General features: G+C 53.7%; 3 protein-coding genes across 11 annotated transcripts in view; 2 read left to right on the top strand and 1 right to left on the bottom strand.

Moving 5' to 3' along the window:
* Positions 1 to 1,058: 1,058 nt before the first annotated feature.
* On the top strand, positions 1,059 to 6,748 carry LOC115342044 (translation initiation factor IF-2-like). Its single transcript, XM_030015802.1, has 2 exons — positions 1,059 to 1,775; positions 6,359 to 6,748. Exons 1-2 carry the CDS (start codon positions 1,172 to 1,174, stop codon positions 6,487 to 6,489), a joined length of 735 nt encoding a protein of 244 aa, XP_029871662.1. The 5' UTR covers positions 1,059 to 1,171; the 3' UTR covers positions 6,490 to 6,748.
* On the top strand, positions 1,797 to 6,445 carry LOC115342043. Its single transcript, XM_030015801.2, has 2 exons — positions 1,797 to 2,712; positions 2,760 to 6,445. Exons 1-2 carry the CDS (start codon positions 2,454 to 2,456, stop codon positions 3,503 to 3,505), a joined length of 1,005 nt encoding a protein of 334 aa, XP_029871661.1. The 5' UTR covers positions 1,797 to 2,453; the 3' UTR covers positions 3,506 to 6,445.
* A 132-nt stretch (positions 6,749 to 6,880) lies between the features above and the next one.
* The window catches only part of NRF1 (nuclear respiratory factor 1), a 74,784-nt gene continuing 60,950 nt past the window's right edge, over positions 6,881 to 20,714 (bottom strand). For 4 of the 9 annotated variants that reach the window (XM_041123861.1, XM_030015792.2, XM_030015799.2 and 1 more), the window contains one exon: positions 6,881 to 8,965. In XM_041123861.1, coding sequence (XP_040979795.1) covers positions 8,802 to 8,965 — 164 coding nt within the window. In that variant the 3' untranslated portion in view covers positions 6,881 to 8,801. Of the gene's footprint in view, positions 8,966 to 18,723; positions 19,449 to 20,714 lie in introns of those variants that run through there. The other 5 variants (XM_041123863.1, XM_041123860.1, XM_041123864.1 and 2 more) reach the window with 3 other exon arrangements.

Genomic DNA, 20,714 nt, shown 5'->3' with positions numbered 1-20,714 from the left:
TCGGCCTGGGGGGGGGGTTATTTTGGGGTTCAGGGGTGCTCTCCCATACCCCCCCGGTGCGACGTGTCACCGCTTTGCAGCCCCGATGGCAGCTCCGGTGTCACCAAATAGTGCCGGTAACGAAAGCCCGGGCGAGGGGGAATCTCCAACATGGGGAGGGTGCTGCTTTGGGGGGGGTGTCCATACCCCCCACCCCCCGGAGTAAGTACCCCCCTGTCCACCCCCCGCCTCTGCCCCGGCGCTGCAGAGGGTAGAGGGACCCCCGGGGGGGTCAGGCGTGTCCCCAGCCCTGCTTGGGGACACCGAAACCTCAGTCGGGGGGGCAGGGTGGGGTCCTGCCCCACGCTGGGGGGTGCTGTGGGGTGAGGGGGGATTCCCGGGGCACTGGGGCAGCCGGAGGGGCCACGGCGGGTGTCTCCGGCACTGCGGCACAAATCTGCCCAGTTTAGCCCCGAAACGGAGCTCCTGGCTGCACACGGCAGCTCTGTCGCTGTCTCTCTCTGTCCCCGTCCATCCCTGTCCCTGTCTCCATCTCCAGTCCTGTCCCCATCCCAAGCCCATCCGTCCTTGTCCCCGTCTCTCTCCCTGACCGCATTCCCATCTCTGTCTCCATCCCTCTCTCCATCCCTATCCCCGTCTCTGTCCCCATCTCCATCTCTGTCTCCGTGCCCATCTCTATCCCCGTCTCCGTCCCCATCTTTATCCCTGTCCCCATCGCTGTCCTCGTCTCCATCCCCATGCCTATCTCCTTCCCTGTCTCCATTCCCATCCCAATTCCCATCTCCATTCCCATCGCTGTCTCCATCCCCATCCTCATCCCCGTCTCCCTCCCCATCCCTGTCACTGTCCTTGTCCCCATCCCCATCCCTTCCTTGTCCCCATCCCCATCCCAATCCCATCCCCATCCCCACCCAAGCTCTCCCCAGCCGCCCGCCGGCGATGCCGACGGAGGGGGGGGACCTGCGGCCACACGAATCGGGGTGTCGAGCGTGGGTGGGCGCCCGCACCCACCGCACCCCACGGCGGGGAAGACATCGGCAGCGGCCGTGGCCCCGAGCCGCCGCCGTCCCTTGTCCCTTGCCGCGGGCAGAGGCAGCGGCCGAGCACCATCTTGGTGCTGTCGGTGCCACGAGCATCCCCAGCCGACGCCGGTGGCCTTTCGGGGTCGGGGATGGTTTTTTGCCCCGTCCAGCCCCAAAACGGGGCTCGGGGACCAGGGGACCCCCCCCACATCCCCAAGCCGAAGGTCTCGGGCCTTGCGGCGGAGCCCTCGGAGGGGGTTGCCGGGAGCGGGGCCGGGGGGGGGCCCCGGGGAGGGGGTGGCCAGCATCCGCAATGCGGCAGCTCCCAACGTCATGAGCCGGGGTGCGGCGGCTCCGCAGAGGGGCAGGCTCAGCCCCGGGGCCGGCGTGGTCCTGGGCTGCCGCAGTGGCCTTGGGCGGAGGCAGGGGGACAAAGCTTTGGGGGGGGGGGGGATCACCCCCAAAAGCTGCCAACCCCCCCCACCCCTCACCCCAAGGCGGGTGGGATGCGGCACCCGCAGACGTTGGGGCGCGGAGGGGGTGGGGGGGCGGTCAACGGGGAAGGGCCGAATCCTGCCTGGCGTGGTGCCGGGGCCACGCGGGCCGGCCGACGGCGGGGATTAGGCGAAGCCGTCGCTTTCAAAGTCACGCCAAGGATGGCGGAGGGCTCGGCCTCGCCCGACGTGTCCCCCCCCCCCACCCCAGGGACCGGTGTCCCCAAGCCACCGTGGCACCGGGGTGGTGTCCCCCCAGGTGAGGACGGTGCTGCGGCCTCGGTGGGGGGGGGGGGTTCCCTTCCTTTTGGGCTGCTTGGCTGAGCGCCGCGGGGCTTTGGGGGGGCTGCCCCAGGCTTTTGGGGTGCTTTGCTTGGCGGGGGGTGGGAGCGAGAGCTTTGCTGATGGATCCCGCAAGGCGGGTGCGGGTGGTGGGGGGACACACGGCTGTCCCCGCCGGCGTTAACCCCTCCATGCGCAACGTTCCCCAAATCATGGGGATGGGCGAGCCGAGCAAGCGCCGCTGCTCGTCTTCAGCCCCCAAATTCGAGGCCGGACGGGGTGCGAGGGGTCGGTGGCTGCGTCCTCGAGGGTCAGGGTGGGGGGGTCAGCTCCCGCCGACGGATTCGGGGCACCCCGAGCTCATCCCGGGGCCGCTCGGCTCGTTGGGGCCTCGGCTTTGCCGACACAAAGGAGACTTTGTGCCTTCCTCCTCCTCCGCCGCCGCCGCCGCCATGGCCGCTGGGGCTGGTGTCGCATCCAGCCGGGGGGTTCGCAGCCAGCCTGGGGGGGGGGCTTTGCAACCATCCGAGGGGTTCGCAAGCTTTTGGGTAGATTTGCAGCCACCCAGTGGGTCTGCAACCTTTTGAGGGGGTCTGCAACTTTCTAGGGGGTTTGCGACCATTTGGAGGGTCTGCAACCATTCGGAGGGGTTGCAATGTTTGGGGGGGGGGGGGGGGGGGGTTGCAGCCATCCAGGGGGGTTGCAACCTTCTGGGGGGATTTGCAGCCATTTGGAAGGTCTGCACCCATCCATGGGATTTGCAGCCATCCAGGGTGGTTTGCAGCCTTTTAGGGGGTTTGCAAACATTTGGAGGGCTTGCAGTTTTTTTGGGGGGGGCCTTGCAGCCATCCAAGGGTGTTGCAACCATTTAGGGGTGTTTGCAACCATTTGGAGGATGCGCAACCATCAAGAGGGTTTGCAAGCTTTTGGGGGGCTTGCAGACATCTGGGGGGGTTGCAACCTTTTGGGTGGCTTGCAACCGTTTGGGGGGGGTTGCAACCGATTAAGGGGTTTGCAGTCTCTTGGAGGGAGTTGCAACCATTTGGAAGGTTTTTAGCCATCCAGGGGGTTTGCAGCCTTTCCGGGTATTTGCAACATTTTGGGAAGCAGGGAGGGGGTTGCAGCCACCTGGATAGTTTGCAACCATGCAGGGGGCTTTGCAACCATTTGGAGGGTTTGCAGCCTTTTGGGGGGTGTGCAACCATCCAGGGGCTTTGCAGCCATTGGGGGTTTGCGACCATTTTGGGGGTTTTCAGCCATCCCGGGGGGGGCGGTTTGCAGCCCTCCAGCAGCATCTGCTCCCTGCAGACCCGAGGCCGAGACACCCGCGTAACCTCGCAAAGGCAGCGGCTGGGAAATGGCTTCCAACGCCAGGTCCCGGCATCGCCTCGGCCCCATCCCACTACGGCGCATCCCCGAAAATCCCCAGCGCTTGACCAGCCGAGCTTGGGACCAGATTTTCCCCATCTTTCCCGGAGAGGCGGCATCAGGGCGAGCATCTCCCTTTGCTTGACAGTTCCCGAAGCATTTTTGCCGGTCGATAATAATTTATTCCCATTTTTTTTCCATCATTGTTTCGAGGCTGGAGACCAGGCTGGAGGCGTTCGGCTCTGGCTTATGGAGGATTTTGGGGGGGGAAAATTAAGGAAAAAAAAAAAAAAGGAAGGTGTGAGCTCGCTACTCCTGTTCTGTGTATGGCACTGGTAGAATTCACTGTGCAACCCCGCGGTCAGTGAATTACCATAGGGCCATAAACAGAGCAGAGAAAGACCCGCGAGCCCTGCGGGGCCGTCACCGACGTCGCCTGGCCCGTTTTGGCACTAGCACATTTTTGCTTTTATTTGTAGCTTTCGAGCAATTATGTGTAGTGCCAATATGGGAGAAGGTGGAGAGAGCAGCGCCGGGGTGGGGGACGGATGAGCATCGGTGCTGGGGAGGTGGTTTCAGCGGGGGGTGGTGGTGCTGGGAGCGAGGGATGCTGCTGGGGATAGGAAAGTGGAAACCACCCTGAAATTGCTGGGGTGATGGAGGGATGTCCGTCAGACCCCACCTGGGGGTGCCATTGGGGGGGTGTCCATCCCAACGTGGTGTCCCAGCCCGTGGAGGCATCTCGGCCAGGCCGTGTCCCCGTGGTGGCCATCATGAGCAGGATGGGACAACCCCCCCCCCTTCTTGTCCCCTCCTGGATCCACGGTGGTGGCATCTCCCCCCGGTTAAGCCAAGCATCCTCATGGGGGGAATCTGCTGAGGCTGCACGCTGAGTTTTCTGGCTGGATGGGTGAAATTTTTTTTTTTTTTTTTTTTTCCTATTTTTTGCAGCTTTCCAGGCCTGGCACTGCGGCCGTGTGTCGTCCCCCCCCCGACCCCATCCCCACGCCAGGGCCCGGCTGCGGAGACGGTGCCGGTGGTGCCAGCAGTGCCCGGCCCCGGGGCTGCCTTTGGCAATGGTAGAACTCACACTGGTGCGGTAGCAGGATCCGGTGGTTCTAGACTTGCCAACTACAGCCCCGGGGAACCGCCGCGGACATGGGCCCCTGGCACCCGTGGGTGCAGCCGGCCACCCTGTGCATCCCCCCCCCCCTCCCAGGGCTCTGCTGCTGGGCTGGGAGGGTGCTCGTGGGGTCCTGCTCCGTCCAGTATGGATTTGGGGGGAATGCGGTGGGTGTCTGTGCACATGCAGTATGGGGGGACGGTGATGGTGAGCCCCCTCACACCCCAAGGAGAGGGTCCGGCGTTCCGGCGTGTCTCCATGGGGGGGGGACACAGAACAGGGACCTGCTGGATACTGGTCATTGGAGCAGCGCAGCCGCGTGTCCCCGCGTGACTCCGGGCGTTAAGGGCTGATCTGGCCCTGCGACGTGGGCAGGGCAGCTGGGGGGGGGGGATTAGGTGGCCAATTCCTACCCCCCGGCCCTGGATCCTGCCCCTGGCCCTGGATCTGGCCCTGACACAGCCCCCAGTTTCTGGGAAGTGGGGGGGGGGGGGGGAACTGAGGCACCGGTGAAGCAGCTTGTGGTGGCAGCTGCCTCATGTCCCCTGCTTGTCCCCGGGTGCGGGAGGGATGGTGACAGGTTTTAGGAGGGGGACAGGGGATAGCGTGGGAAGGGGCAGCTCCGGGCTGACATGTTGGAGGGGGGGGGGGGGGGGGCTGTGCACACCCCCATCACCCCCCCCATCAGGCCCAGGGCGGCTGGTCGGGATATGTAGGGCAGCGCTGGGTGATTATGGGGCTTTCGGCGTAAGCCCGCGGAGATTGGATCACGCTGGATTAGGCTGCACACTCAAATCATCCTCCCTGCGCCGGGGGGGGGGAGGAGGGACGGACGGGGGTCCCCATCACCCCCCTGGGGCTGGTGAAGGGATATGGGGGCACAGTCTGTCCGTGTGTCTGTCTGTTCATTCATCCATCTGTCCAGTCAACCCAGCTAGCAATCCAGCCACCCATCCTTTGTCTGTTCAGCCATCCATCCCTCTGTCTGTCCAGCCATTGAACCATCCATCTGCCCAGCCAGCCGTCCACCCATCCATCCATCGCTCCATCTACCAGTCCATCCGTTTGTCCATCCATCCGGCCAGCTATCATCCATCCACCCACCAGTCTGTCCGTCCATCCATCCGTCCATTCGTCTGTCCAACCAGCCATTGATCCATCTACCAGTCAGTCTGTCCTTCCATCCCTCCCTCCCTCCCAACATGGGAGCAGGGGCGGGGCATCCTCCCCAAGCCCCACCCCAGTAGCCACACCCACACAAGAAGCTCCACCCCTTCCCAAAAGGCTCCACCCCCAGCAGTCACCCAAAGGGGAGCTGGTGCCCCCAGGACCCCCCCCCCCAGTAACCCGCATCCCATTAAGGGTCACCCCAAGACCCCCCCTCTGATCCTGCCCCTTCCCAGCTGCAGCAGCCAGACTCATCCTGAGCACCCAGCAGCGCTTTTGGGGTCAAAGCCTGCAATTTGGGGTCAAAGCCTGCAATTTGGGGTCCGCCCTGGGCAGAGCAGCGCTAGGACGGAGGAGGGCAGAGGCAGCAAACCCAGCTGGGCCAGACATGGGAGCCCACGCTCCGGGACCCCCCAATGCCCAGGAACCCCCCCCCCCCATAGTGCCCAGGCTGGGGAGGGGAGCAGGATCCGGCCCCACCAGCCTCTCCCCAGCTGGGAAATCCGAAGCGAAGCTTGCCGGGGGTGCCGGGGCGAGCGCGAGCCGCCCCAGCGGGAGGCCCCGACCTGCTTATTAAAGACCGATTAGCAAAGATTAAAGCCTCACGGCAGCGTCTGCCAGGCCGAGCTGCCCCCACCCCTGGCCGTGCTGCGGGATCCGGGGCTCCTTCATGGCACCCCAGCCTGGCCAGGGATGTCCTGGGGTCCCCGGACCCCCCCCGGATCTCCCTCCCAGCAAATGCAGCATCTTTCCTGTCTGAGGACATCCAGCTTGGCCGGGGATCTGCTCCCAGCTCGGCCGGGGATACCCACGAGCACCCCAAGCAGCCACATTTCTCCTTTCCTTCCTTCTGTCCGTCTGTCTGTCCTTCCAGCCTTCCTCCGCTCTTTTTCTTGCTCCAGGTTACAAGAAGCCCGCAGGATTCACCGCGCCGGAGCCGGGGCCGCAACCATCCCGCGCCGGCGTTCAAATAAAGCTGCTGAAACCCATCGCTGCGCTTCCCTGCTCCTCCTTGGGTTTGCGCCCCAAATAACGCACCCCGGTTTGCCGGGACCCCGTGGGGGACGGCGCTTGGGCTCGGCGGTGGCTGCTGCAGCTGAAAATGGAGGAATTCAACCCAAAGGCCGGCTCAGCCCCTGGGTGGGAGCACAGGGGGATGCTGGAGCACCCCCGTGGTTTCCACCCGGCCCCAGGTTGCTGCTGGAGGAGTAAAAAGGAATGAGATAAATTGCACAAAGGAAGAATTAAGCCCCAAAATCATCCCGGCCGTGACCAGCTCCAACGTCGTGGCAGGGCAGAGCAGAGCCGGCGGAAGGGCTGGGGGGTGTGGGACCAAGCCCCAAAACACCCATTGGGTAGGGAGGGATGGCAGGATACACCAAAAACCCCCCAAAATAGCCCAAAACAGGAGCCGGACGCAGGGGTAGACACATTTGTAACAATTTATTGAATGAGGCAATAATAGACACTGGGAAAACAAGGGGGGGTCCATGCTCTGCTACTTGCCTGGTTTTTGTCATTTTGGAGGGGTGGGAGGGCAGGGGGGAACCTCTCGGACTAAAAGAACGTCATTTCATCGCCAAAGAAACACTGACTTGAAAGCCACCGACATCTTCACAACAACAATAAAAAAATAATAATTAAAAAAGAAAATAATAATAACAAATTGGAGAACCAGGACTGTTTCTATGGAAAGATCTCCCTCCCCTCGTTAAAGTACAGAAGAAATGTATACAAAGAACATTTGATATTTTTCCATATAAAACAAGTAAATACAAGAATCTGAAAACTTCCTCGAAGGCGGAGCGAGATGTGGAGAACTTTGTTAATGGCCACTTGGAATTAATAAAAAAAAAAAAAAAAAAAACCAAACCCAACCCCCCCAAAATTAAATACCATGCACAACTGCACACGCGGGGCTGTGGCTGATGGAGGGTTTGGCCGGGCGCTGCGGCTGGGATGCAAGGGTTTGGCCCACGGGGAGGTCAAAGTAAAATTTGCTCTCAAAAAACACCCCTCAAGGCCTTTTTTTTTTTTTTTTAAACCCTCCTGGAAAGGTTTTTGGATGATGGGGATTAAAAGTCCCCCCAGAGCTGTGCTAGGAGATGCACGTAGGGCAGGACCGGGGTGGGGGGGTGGTTTGGGGGGGGTGCAGAGGGGTCCCCCCAAGGGAAGGGTCTGCGCTCGGCTCCCCCCCCGCTACCTTCAAGTGAAGCTTTTCTTAGGGGAACCGGACTCTGGGGACGGGCAGGGGAGGATGCGGGGTCCTGGGGGACGGCAGCGGGGACTGGGATGAACCCGAGGCAGCTCTTTGGCAAGGGAACTCCTGGGAAGGTGGTGGGCGAGCGGGGTGGGATGCAGCCAGAGCCCCTCTAGAGGCGTTTCCACTCCGGTCTAGATCCACAAAAACAGGAAATAATAATAATAATAACAATAATAATAATAATAGAGAAGAAAAAAAAAAAAAAAGAGATCTAAAATGGCAGGTACGTTTCGAGAGCAGAGAAGTAAGAACAGGTCTCCAGTGTGCACCAAGGGGAGCCGAGCGGAGCACGGCCGGGATTCTCCGCAGCGGCGCTTACGGTCGTCAAAGGCAGAGGTGGCCTCGCTCGCCAGCGTGGGGAGGGCGGCAGTCGCGTTGGCTCCTGGAAGAGCGTTATCCCTTCAAGAGGTTGCCACCCCCCTGCAGTCACACATGCATTTTTTATTTTTTTTTTTTTTCCCAGGAGAGGAGCCTTTTCTGAACTCTTTTCCTTTTTTTTTTTTTTTGTTTGTTGTTTTTTTTGTGTGTTTTTGTTTTTGTTTTGTTTTTTAATATAAAAGTCCACGTTAAAATCTTTGAAACCTAATTAGCCAAGTGCGGACGGCGGAAGGCCGTGCCCGGGAGCTGCCGCGGAGGAAGGTGCCGGCACAACCCGGGAGCGGCAGCGACGTTTCTGGAGCGGTTTTGGCCGAGGGTGTCTGTGCTCCCCTCGCCATGCCTCAGCCCCCCCTCCAGGTCTCACCCTGGTCGATCCCATGTAGGGGGAGGGAATGGGAGCTAAAGGGTTGCTTTGCTTTGTTTTGTTTTCTTTGAAATCTCCTTGGAATGAAAGTCCCGTCACAATTTGGCTTCTCACTCCTACGAGAGCAGAGTGGCGCTATAAAAATGCACTTAACACACATCCTCTGCTAGTATTATTTTTTTTTTCTTTTTTTTTTCCTTTAAAAAAAAAAAAGGTTAACAAAACCTTTGCTTCCAAAGCTGGGAGACTCAATGCCACCTGATTGCATCTCTGGAGAGGCGTAAAAAAATTATTCGCGTAAGAGACGAGGAAAATCACCGCGATCCTGCTCTGGGCATCGTCACTGTTCCAAGGTCACCACTTCCACTGCCTGCCCGTCCATGGTGACGGCACTGTCGGCTATCCTCGTGGTAACGGGTGCCATTGCCACCTGAACGGGGCCGTTGCCTTGGGCCAGGCTGGTCACCACGGTCTGGTACATGCTGACAGGGATCTGGACGAGACCTGAGGAGACAAAAAAAAAAAAAAAAAAAAAAAAAAAATAGGAGTGGGGTTGGGAGGGAAGGAGTGGAGCGAGACCAGCACGAGTGACGAGGCTGGTGTGGCCACTTGCCGTGGTCCCCAGGGGTTTGAGGGCTGCGTTTGTGCTGGTTTGTTTGGAGAGATGATCCTTTGGATCGTCAAGAGTACTCCTGCCTGGAGTCCTGCGTCCAGCTCTGGGGTCCACAGCACAGGGAAGACATGGACCTGTTGGAGCGGGTCCAGAGGAGGGCCACAAAAATGATCAGAGGGATGAACACCTCTCCTATGAAGACAGGCTGAGAGAGTTGGGATGGTTCAGCCTGGAGAAGAGAAGGCTCCGCAGAGACCTTATAGCAGCCTTCTATAAGGGGCTGTAGCGATAGGACAAGGGGCAATGGCTTTAAACTAAAAGAGGGGCAATTCAGACTAGATGAAAGGAAGAAATTTTTTATGATGAGGGTGGTGAGACACTGGCCCAGGTTGCCCAGAGAGGTGGTCGATGCCCCATCCCTGGAAACATTCAAGGCCAGGTTGGACGGGGCTCTGAGCAACCCAATCTGGTGGAAGATGTCCCTGCTCATTGCACGGGGGTTGGACTAGATGATCTTTAAAGGTCCCTTCCAACCCAAACCATTCCATGATTCTACGATTCTATGCACGGAGAGCCGGCAATCGGGAGACACCTGCCTCCCACCTGGCAGTGTCCGTGCTGGTGTAATTATTTGCGGCTTGGTGGTCTCGCTGTGCCGGACTCACCCACCATGGTGCTCCGTGGGATGGGAGCAGGGATGGGATGGGGCAGGGTTGGGTGGGAGCACGGTGAGCTCAGCCCGCACCGCGGGGCTGTCCGGCCACAGGGAGAGAGAATAAGGTTAAGGAGGAAAGAAATAAGAAACTTTTGGAGGAGGAACCCGAAACAGATGCTGGGATGGTACAGCACGTACCTGTACAGCCAACCCTGTCAGGCTGTGTTTTGCTGGAGGCAGGGATTGCTCCCACATATTTGTCCCACAGCCATGAGCGTGCCATCACACAGCCCGGCAGTGGTCACCCACAGACGAGGAACACACTTCTGAAACACATTTTTCTACTTGACTGGCCCAGAATTGGGAACCTTGGGGCTGAGGAAGGGATAAATTTGGCTTCTCCCCGCTGTGACTCGTCCACCCTCTGTAACTCAAACACCTTCCCACTTTCGTGGCACATGAGAAGGATCCCGTCGCTGTGCAGACCACCCGTCCTGCCCATGACCCCCAGTACAGCCACTGGCCTCTCTCAAACACGATTGACTTCCTCCAGCTCACTCTCCATCCCAGTTGGGTCCTTCTGCCTTCGCAGGGAGATGGGTAAAGGGCAGCATGGGACCAGCGAGCCCTGGCCAAGCCATACTGGCTCCAGGCACTGGGTATAGGCACTCACACATGTATATATATGACATATAACAGAGATAAAGGAAAGCAAACCAAGTTTCTCAGCCCTTCCTCAATCATGGATGGGTCCAGCAAAGTAGGAAACATCATCTTCCCAAGGGCACCTCTGCTACAGAAAGGGATCAGATGCCCCCGAGCTGAAGGTGGAGCTGGCAAAGATTCGGGCACGTTTTTGGCCATGGAGGAAAGTACCTCTGTGGCAAACATGGTGAGTCCTGGTTAGCTAGGCAACACCAGCCAAGGTGACAACAAAACAACGAGGCCCGTGAGGATATTGTGATGTGAATGAGAAGAGGTGGAAAAAACAGCAAGGAGCACTGGTACTGCTTGATACAGCTGGGCAGGGGAAGGGGAATGGCAAATCCCGCAGGCTGGCAAGATAAACTTCATCTTTCTACTCTGATACTATCTCTGCCTGTACCCACCACTGCCTTTGGCTTGGCAAAGCATGATTTAGACAAGCGAGCTTGTAAATGCTACCTTGTACATGACATTTCTGAAACTACCTGCACCTCTGTTGGGGAAAAAGCTTTCAGAGGTCAACAAATCCTTCCAGCCAGCAGCACAGGATGGCCAGCCCCTGAAACAGCATTTAAACGGTTTGAGACAGCAGGTACCTGACCCAGGCTTTCCCAAAAAAGCAGTACAATCTCTTTTGATTCAGGTTTCTGTGGCAGAGAGCAGACTTCTGTCCCGCCAAGGGCACTTGTTTAATAACACGAGGCGGCAGAGCGCAGCTTGGTGTCCTCAGATAACTTACTGTACAGACAGGAAAGCTTAGGAGTTAATCGTGCTGACCAGGTGGGTGACCCCAGCAGAGCACAGTGTGCTTTGCAGTCCTTCAACATCCCTCCTCTTGGGATCTCAAAGCGCTCTGCGGGTAGGAAAGTTTCGTGATCCCCCAGCCAAAAGGCTGACCCATGCCAGAAGGGTTACGTCCATGTTTGTCCAGTTCATGGCCCAACCAAGGAATGGCTTTCCTGGTGCGATGGTTCAACACTGACTGCTATGAACAGTGTGGAGTCAGGAGAAGGTACAAAGCTCCCAGGGTGCTTTCTAATAGATGAGAGTTTTAGGCAACAAAACACTGAAATAAGAGCTCACGCTCAGACCTCTTGAAGAAAATCTCCTATCAGACCCTTTAAGGAAATGTAGCACATCCCAGTCTAAGCAGGTCCTGGCACAGAGCTGGAGATCTAGCCTGGGATGCACCTAAAATCCCCGCTCCAGACCAAAAACCCAGCTAAGCCCTCTAGGTTACCTGGGTTGCTAACCCAAAGTAGACTGCTGGAGCTCTCAAATGACAGTCTACTACCCATGGCCAACCCAAAGACCAGTCACCACTACCCTCATGGACCACAGAGCATGCAACGTTAAAAGCCTGATCCCTCCATGCTGTGCAAACATGCGCGTTGGCCAGGGTAGGGCTGCTGCCAAAGACGGGTGCTATCAAAAGATGGTGAGACGTGAAGACCCAACCGAGGTCATCTTTGGAAAGGATGAGTTCACGTCACCCAAGGTTTGGCCAAGGCTGGCCACATCTTGGAGCGCAGGGAAGAGCAGGGAAGTCTCTGTGAGAGATGGCGACGCGCAGATCCCTTTCTGCATGGGATTAAACTAAATCGCCTCAGCATCTGACGTAGCGGCCTTCCTGCCAGGGGTGGTAACAAACCAAAGGAGGAGAGGGCTGGAAAGTCTGCTGTGCATTAAAGCAGAGATGATCGCCCTTGGGAGAGAGACGATTAAACTACTGAGATACTGTAATCAGGTCTAGGATTGGCCCTCCGCTGCATCTGCTCAGACCTGCACCCTGATTAGCCCTAATCTAGCTGGCATATGTTAATCTAAAGCATGGATTTCAGACCCTTTCAATTGTATTAAAAACAGGAAATCCATTAGACAAAAAAAAAAAAAAAAAAAAACAACAACTTCTTGAGTCTTTGAAAAATACCTATCTGCAAAGAAAGTGGAGCCATGCCGGGATGCTCTGCGAGGAACGGGGCATGCAGGGAGAGCCCCAGCTGAGTCAGGGAAGAGGCATCCCATCGGATCCCGCACGCAGCTCAGACTAGCTCCTGCCTGGGGAGGGACAACAGCAGAGGTGATGAATCACGCACCGAATGGCGCAGACCATGGCTGCGGGCTCCCGGCAAGGTGAAAGATGCAGCTGGGCTGTGCGTTTGCTTCCCCTTTGCGAAGCCACCCAAAAAGCTGCTCTGGAAGGAATGGTGGGCGAGACACAAAGCCCAGGCACTTCTGTCCCCCTGTGAATCACCCTTTCCTGGCCACCAACCTCATCTACCTGCCAGCGCCTCCCATCCTCGGCAGGGACGAAGAGCCAGCTCCAGCCAGCTTGCTTGCTCCAGCTTTGGTGGAGCTTGCTGTGTCCTGCAAGGACATCTACACTGGGAGCTGGGACAGAGGCGGCACCGAGGTCCTGCCTCTCACTTACCTGCAGCATGCCAGGGAAAGACGTTTTTTGGTGGAGGATCAGCTGGCTTTGCTAGGAAGGAGGCTATGGCATGGCCAGCATCACCTGACAGCCATGGAGGGGAAGAGGTCAGGACACGAGGGTGGCCAAGGGAGAAGGAGAGCTGTGGCAGGCCTTAGGGGTTGAGATGGCCACCATGAATCAAAGGATTAGAGTCAATCAACTCCGAGACGGCTGCAGCTGTACTCTAATGCCTGGTCAGACAATATCAGTGGCTGCATTTTAGCTGGGGGACTGTGACGGGCCGTAGGAGATAATGAAAATCCTGCTGTTTCAGCAGAGAAGAGGTTACAGCTTACAGAAGAAGAAGGGTAAGAGTTAGGCTCTACCTGCAACCAGAGCCACAGGATTCAGAGGCAAAAAGTCATGCGATGGCTGATAGAGACATCTTACCTGGCCCAGAGGGCAGATCAGCAGCAGCATAAGAACAACTGTTTTGATCCTAAATTGCAGGTGACTGCATTAAACCACCACAAAGGGCTCTGGGGGAGAAGGTCAGGTGGGTGGGATGATTCAGTGCCCTGGGAATTGGTGTCGAGGTTCAGCAGCGCCCTGGACATCCAGGACAGTCGATGCTCAGGGGACCAGGGTCATCAGTGCCAGTTTCTGCCTTGCTTTAACACCTCTTCAGCCCTGAGATCAAGGCAAGCACAGCACGAGGAAGAGATACTACCAGTCTCCAGCTGTTGGGCACATTCCCAGTCCTTCAGGATCTGGAATACTGTCCTACTCAGGGACACAAGACATGCTGTTTTTTTCCCCAGTACCTTAGGTTGAGTCCATTCCGCAAGGTGCATCCTTATCTCCTGTTTCGTGTCTGGTAGTTTAAAGTGGCTCAGGCCATCTGCTAATGTGCTCGAAAGTACACAGATAGCTAACTAGCCAAGCAGATCCACTCTTCAATGCCCCAATTCCACAAACTAGTTATTTCCTGACCATAGATGAGGTGAGGTCTACACTACCCTGGCTGTTGATACAGCCCATCAGTGAGGAAACCGTAACAGCCCAAGGCAACCTTGCACAAAGCTCTGTCTGAAGCTGGACTGTAAGCATCAAGTTGTGATTTGGCAGCAGATGGTGTGAAGAGCCTTGCTGCTGTATGTCCTGTGAATGTTTGGTACGCTCTCATTACGGCAGCAGCGTGAGTTTTCAGCTGGACAGTGAGGTTCTGCAAGCCTTGAAATGCACCCTGGACTAGAAAGGTCTTCACTGATACCAAGACAGGAGTTGCCGCAACAACCTGTATGGACAACGTGGACATTCAATGTAACACTTCTGAAAGCTTAATCCTCATGTTAAATGCTCAGACATGCAGAATGGCTGGGAGAAACTGAACAGTGTGTAATCTCGAGGGACCTCTCTCAGCTGCCAGTCACTCACTGAGTGGGAGATGTCCTCTTCCCAGCTGAGATGGGCTCCTCTGGTGAATGTGCTGGCATGGCACTCTACACCATGGAAAGGCTGAACGGCAGGACCTCGCACGTAACTTTTTCTGCATGGAGCTCAAGCAGGAACACAGGAGCAAAGTCCTGAAGGGTCAGGAGACAGGAACCAGCCCCATTCTTGACCAGACAACAGCAACCACTGTCATCATGTTGACCATCAACTCAAGAAAGGAAACAGCCTCCTATTCTTTCAAAAAGTGCAAAATTCTCTTCTATGGAAGCGTCAACTACAACAGAGAGCTGATCTCCTGCCAAAGCAAACTCCTGTGGGAGCAGCCTCTGGAACGGGAGGGTTGTGAGCAAGCAGAAGGCAAATGGAGAAGCATTACCATTTGGCTCCTGCATCAGGGAACCAGGAGTCTCAAGCAATGCTCAGCCCTGCTCTGTGGTACTTAGCCAGCCTAACCCCAACAAGAGGGGAAAGGGGAGATGGTACAAACCTTTTCAACACACCCTCAGGTGTGTTGAAAGGTGAAGGAAGAATTTGAGAGGGGTGCTGTTAACAGAGGTGAGTTTATGGTTGTAAAAGCTGTGAAGCCACAAGAAACACTGCTCTGAGTGCTGAGCATGGAGGAGTAAGGGCACAGGTCTGGAGCCATGAAGTAGCACGGAAGTATTGTTCTTGGGATTTCTTTTATGGGGCAAACCAGAAAATGCACAATGACTTCAGTGATCACCTTGGAGCCCTTGATAGAGCATCATCTGGTTTTTAGCTAGGCAACACAGTCTTATTAAAAAAACAGGACCTCAACTGAGAGCTGCATGTCCCCTTCCAAAAGGAGCCTAAATCCCGCTTCACATCATCAGAAGCCATGAGCTACGGTCAGCCGCAGCCGGTCCTCCTCTTGGGGATCCACTGGCACTTGAAGCACACTCAGCACTAAGGAGAGAAAGCATATCCGATGCAATGGATGCCAAAGTTGATACATCTTGCTCTGTTCTCTTGGACACTGAAGAGGTTAAGTGCTGAAAGCTGTCCAGTTTGTCGTTTGCTTTGAACATCTGCAAGCACTGCAGAGTCAGGAGACCACTGTGAGAGGCCTTAAAAGTCTCTCAGACCCCTGCTAGAACTCTGAACGCCTTACAGTGCTCACGCCAACAATGAAGAAGGCTAAAAAGAGCGAATTTTTCCATTGGACTTTCTTGGCCATTGACCTCCAACTCATTCAGAGGACTTTGCTTGCTTCAGTCTTCTCAGCTAGCACTGAGGGGAAACTAGTAGAAACTTTGCTTAGCATGATCTTGCTGTAGCATTTCTCTGCAGATATTCCTGCAATTTCTTTTTCCCCTCCTCCAGAGGCATGGGGCTGAGCAGTCCAATCAAAATTCCTGTGCTCAGGAATGCACTACAGGGCCCCCGCACACAGGTCAGCAGATACCATCTCATTGCTACATGTCGTTCAGAGCCAAAGGCAACTTTTGAAGACATGATGGAAGAATTCTCGTAGACAATTCAAAATGACCAGTGTGCAGATTTTAATGCATAAAAATCAAGCAGGGAAATGCATCGCTAGAGGACCTCTGTACAACAAAACGTTTGCCCTTGGCGGGCAGCACAATGAAAGGGCACTGGGCATACTTTGGTCTGTATACCTAGGATAGCCTGTAAATACATCAAGACTGATGCAGATAAGCAGTGAATAACCTCATCGTCTTTTCCACAGTGGGACAGAGTAAGATATGAGCTTGAAGTGCAGCATGGAAAGCTGGCCTAGATATTAAGCGGGGTGGGGGGGAACAGGCAGCTAAACATAAGGTTAGTGAAGCTCTGGAGCAAAGTCTCCATCACTGGAGGTCTTTTAGAGCCAGCTAAGACTAACGCTGGCTCAGGCAAGGGGCTGGTGTAAGCGATCACTTGAATTTCTTTCAGCCTGGTATGTGAACAAGATTTTACAGGCTCCATTTTATGGAAAAAAAATCTTTGGTCCACTGATGGTAGAGTCACCAACAAGCAAATCTGAGACAGCCCTAGGACATACTGGACAAATCCGTTGGCTCTAGAGGTATTTCTTGACAGTAAACTTGGTTCGTAGTCAACCACAGGATATACCTCATTCTCCCAGCCATGCATAATTTCTTTTAGCAACATGGCAAAACAGGAAGGACTCTGCTACACTTCACCGCTACTGGTTTTAAAAAGGACAGTCATACAAACAGGACATTGAGCAGCTCTGTCCAGCTGTCTGCAGTCTCATACGTGTTCTACATTGTATTACACTGTAGAACACACTGTATTTGTAGCCTACATTGTAGACTACATTGTTGCCTACAATAAAGGTAGCACAACCACCAGTACTTAAATAACTGCAGAGCAACTGTGTCCTTCAACTGAATCCTGGAGTAAAGAGCATTCCTATCCTCACCAAGACAGATAACTGCAGTGCTGGAGACTACCCGGTGCGTTACTGCTAACACAAAAGAGCACTGTTCAGCATGCACATTAAAAGCTCCCACAACAGATTTTTATTAAATCCACATTGCTTTGCATGGGAACCTGGCTTGCCAAGATTTCCAGAAATTATCATCTTCACCACCTCCCTTTTGGGGGACTGACTCGAGAGGCCTTCAAGAGGGGGGAAGGACAGGCAATGGGCATGAGCATGTATTTTCAGAAAAACAAAACAGATCTCTCTAACAAGTTCAGATCACACCAGCTAAAATGAGTGCTCTCAAAGTCATGTTACCCTGAAAAATCCTCTGACCGTGGAGCAGAAACATCCGCAAACTAAACGTGTCCCTTAAGATATGAGGTGTTGACATGACACCATGGATGGGATTTCACCCAAAGCCAACTGCAGAAATCAAGCATTTCAGGAATCCTATCACACTCAATGGTGACAAAGGAAGCAGAAGACATCTCTTAACACAGGCACCTACTTTAAGATAAGACGAATCGTCTTCTGAAAGCATGCCCCTCTCTCTCTCTGTCTGCCCCCCCCGCCACTGCTAGAGCATCAATGACTAATTCAAATTAGATGTCTCTTAGTACAAGATGATAATTGGAAGGATTTTCACCATCAGAAATGGCTTACTGACAAATCACAAAAAGCCCACGCAGTGATTTAAGCTCTGAGAACTTTCTAGGCACAAAACAATCACAGCTCTTCCCTATACATCCTCTGTGCCATTCATTTCAAAACACAAAAATTGTTCCACCAAATGATAATTTGAAAAAAGCTGCAGTCTTTATTCTGCTTGCTGACTGCAAGCATACCTCAAGATCATCCATCATCTGTCTTTTCAAGAGCCACTCCGGTCAAGACCTCAACAAAGAGAAATGTAACAAGGCACCTGAAGTTTTGATAGCAAAGTTGAGTCACAGTAGCTCGCAGACGGAGCACTAACCCGAGTGTTGCAATCTAGCAATAGCCTTGACTTTTGCTTAAAGAGAAGATAAGCACAGGAGACAAAACAAGATGCAACGTTTCCATCAACATCTGCACGGGATGTAGGAAGGACAGCCCTGGAGCCACTATTTCCTTCTCTGCATCCACCCCACCTCCATGATCACATCTCAGTCTCTCAAACTGTCCCTGGGCATCACCTACCTGCTTAATATTGTCAGTGACTTCTTTCCTTAGCCTTGGCTCCTCTTGTTCTGTTTCAATGAGCTTTCCTTCTCCACTTGTTCAGAGCAATGGGAGCTGCTGTGTCTGTGACCCATAAAGCCTGGTTGATCTGGGACCTCCATCCCTACACCATCAGACAGGCACGGCCCAGGATGCAACACCATGCTTATATGGCTCATTCTTCCTTCCACTGATTTAGCTTCAGCAAAGACTGCTAGATGCTTGGTATTTTGCATCAAGGTGTTGTTTTAAAACCCAAGTTTGAATGTTTGATTTTTATTTATTCCCAAGTCTCAGTCGGAGACCAACCTTCCTTCTCTAGCTGCGAGAGGACAGCTCGTTGCACTAGCATCTTTGATACATTTCTATTTTCTTCCTCTCCACCAGGAGGGAAGGGTCACAGCTTAGCCAAGATCTGAAACGCCTTTGGCTTAATCTCCCTTATTTCTAGGTCTTTTACCTTTGCCTCTATGGCAGATGAAGGCAATCCATCCTCAGAAAGGGACCACTCAGTTACTTGTGGCTCCTTTCAGCAGACCACGGTGGGGCAGGTGTGTCTGCACCTCCCACTTTGTTCAATATACAATCCAAGAGAATACACAAGCTCAGTCTTCATCCCAGAGAGATGACCTAGAGGACACTACTCTTCCTTGTCAAATGACTAACAAGATCCCTGAAGATGATTCCAAAGCTTTTGGGGGTTTTGAGTTTTGGAGGTTTGTTTTGGTTTGGGGTTTTTTTTAGAGTTCTTTTTAAGTTGCAGTACTTTGAGACAAAAACACTGGGGCTGGGATTCCTGATTTACAGGAGACCGTGTTGCTGGGATGGCCCAACCTACCAAGTGACATAGAGACAGAGGCTCAGCTATGCTCATGGAATTATCTCCTCTGAAGCCCCAGCATTTCCATGGAAAGAGGAAGACCCTAGTGAGCCAACCTGATACCCAGACTCTTCCCTGGCACAGCAAAGACCCACAGTCTTCAAGCAGTGGTGACAAACGTCTCCTTCACCGATGACACTTCCCAACTGCCATGCACCTCTGTCTTTGCAGCCCTTTCCTGACATACCAGAAGTCTTCCATCTGCAATCGGCTGCAGTGAGGACAGTAACATAAGGAAAAACTTGCAATTATTTTTAACATTGGAAATGATTAACCTGAAATCCCAGGTCTTCCATTTCATCCCCAGTTTGATGGAGCTGAAAACTCCCATGAAAAGGGTGCTGGGGAAAGAAGGCAAAGCAGCAGTCTGTTATCCTGACGGTGGATCAGCTGCATGCCTTCAACCCCTGTGTCTTACATAAGGTTACCTGTCCTTCCCTCTCCCCTTCATGGGGTGTTGAGGGTGAATTTAGAGCCTAATAGCAGGACCTGGACATCGTCTGAGGCCGAATAAAGCTGTGTCTGTTCAAGCTCAGTTCCTACCCAGACCTCACACACTAGTGGTGGGTCCCCAGGGTAAGTCACTCTAAACCCAAGCCAGTCTGGTGTGTAGGAGAGGTGACAAACACGCGAAGAGTGTATGTGTCTACCTGTGAAAAGAAAGCTTTTTTACCGGATTCCACAGATGAAAGCTTAGTGAATAACCCTTCTAAGCTTCCTTGATCGGCTGGCTTTGCTGTGGAGTGAAGGGCACACCTGATAAGATTAGCGGTCTATCATGGTCAATCAAGTATATAGGAAACATAGTTAAAAATAGAGAAAGTACAGCAACTCCTAATGTCTGCTCCAGTTGGGATTCACTTTTCTTACAATCTGTTTTCTGTTAATAAAAAAGACGGAGTAGACAGGTGTTACCAGTGCCAGGCTTCTCAGAAAGTAAAGACAGGAAACACCTAAGAATAAATTAGAGTCTGCTCCTCCTACGAGGAATCAGATATTAAACCAATGATGGGACAGGCGGGCAATATAGCACCTTAAAGTTTCTGGACAATCACTTAATAGTGATCCCTGTTATATTTTGCCATAAATACTTTACTGACTTGCCTGCTATGCTATTAACATCCACAGGGGCTCTCCAGAGGAAGAATTACCTATTGAGACTGATTCTTATCCTACCTTTAAAAACAGCCTTTAGGGTCCTGTATTTTCTATATGGTTTTATTAAAGGCTGTTGTGAGAATGAAGGCAGGGTACCATCTAAAAATGTTACATTACTTGAATGACAAAAGTCCATTTTAGAATAAAGTCATTTGAATTGAATTATTTTTTTTAAAGCACTGAAATGTCACATATTCTCATGAAGCAGATAATTATTTGGCAGAGTTTCTGCAGGAACAATACTCTGGGCACTCTTGCAAATCATAAATAGTGTGCAAGGGGAATACAGCTGCATATCAAAAGACAGGTGTGTCCACAGTCCGGAAGAAGCTGGTGGACTTTAGCCAGCAGAAGTGTCAGCGGTCACATACACACACACAAGCTCTTGTATCTACCCTCCTGTGCTGTGTGACACAGGGGACAGCCTACTTCTTTACTTAGGTTTCTGCTACAATGTTCAGCCTCTCATTTCTTAGAGCTGATGGGTGCTGAAAGTGTATTTATTGGGTTTTCTCTCCTTTGCATTGTGGCTTTGACTCTGCATCGTGCCCATGACCTTTAAAAAGCCAAATTTTACAAATCCAAAAATCACAACATCCCCACAACCCCATTCATCACCACAGTACCGCTGCTTGAGTGTTACTAAAATACAGGCTCTGAGCCCAGCTCTGTCCTGCTCCTCACTAATTCTTTACTTAAGTAACAATTATGAGAGAGAGCTCGGCTTGCATAAGGCTAACAGGATTGGGCTGCAAGAT

The sequence above is a fragment of the Aquila chrysaetos genome, chromosome 5 (assembly GCF_900496995.4).
Source record: "Aquila chrysaetos chrysaetos chromosome 5, bAquChr1.4, whole genome shotgun sequence".
NCBI classification, from domain to species: Eukaryota; Metazoa; Chordata; class Aves; order Accipitriformes; family Accipitridae; genus Aquila; species Aquila chrysaetos.
The sequence above is the reverse complement of the archived record's forward strand: the minus strand, read 5'-3'. Positions and strand labels throughout refer to the sequence as shown.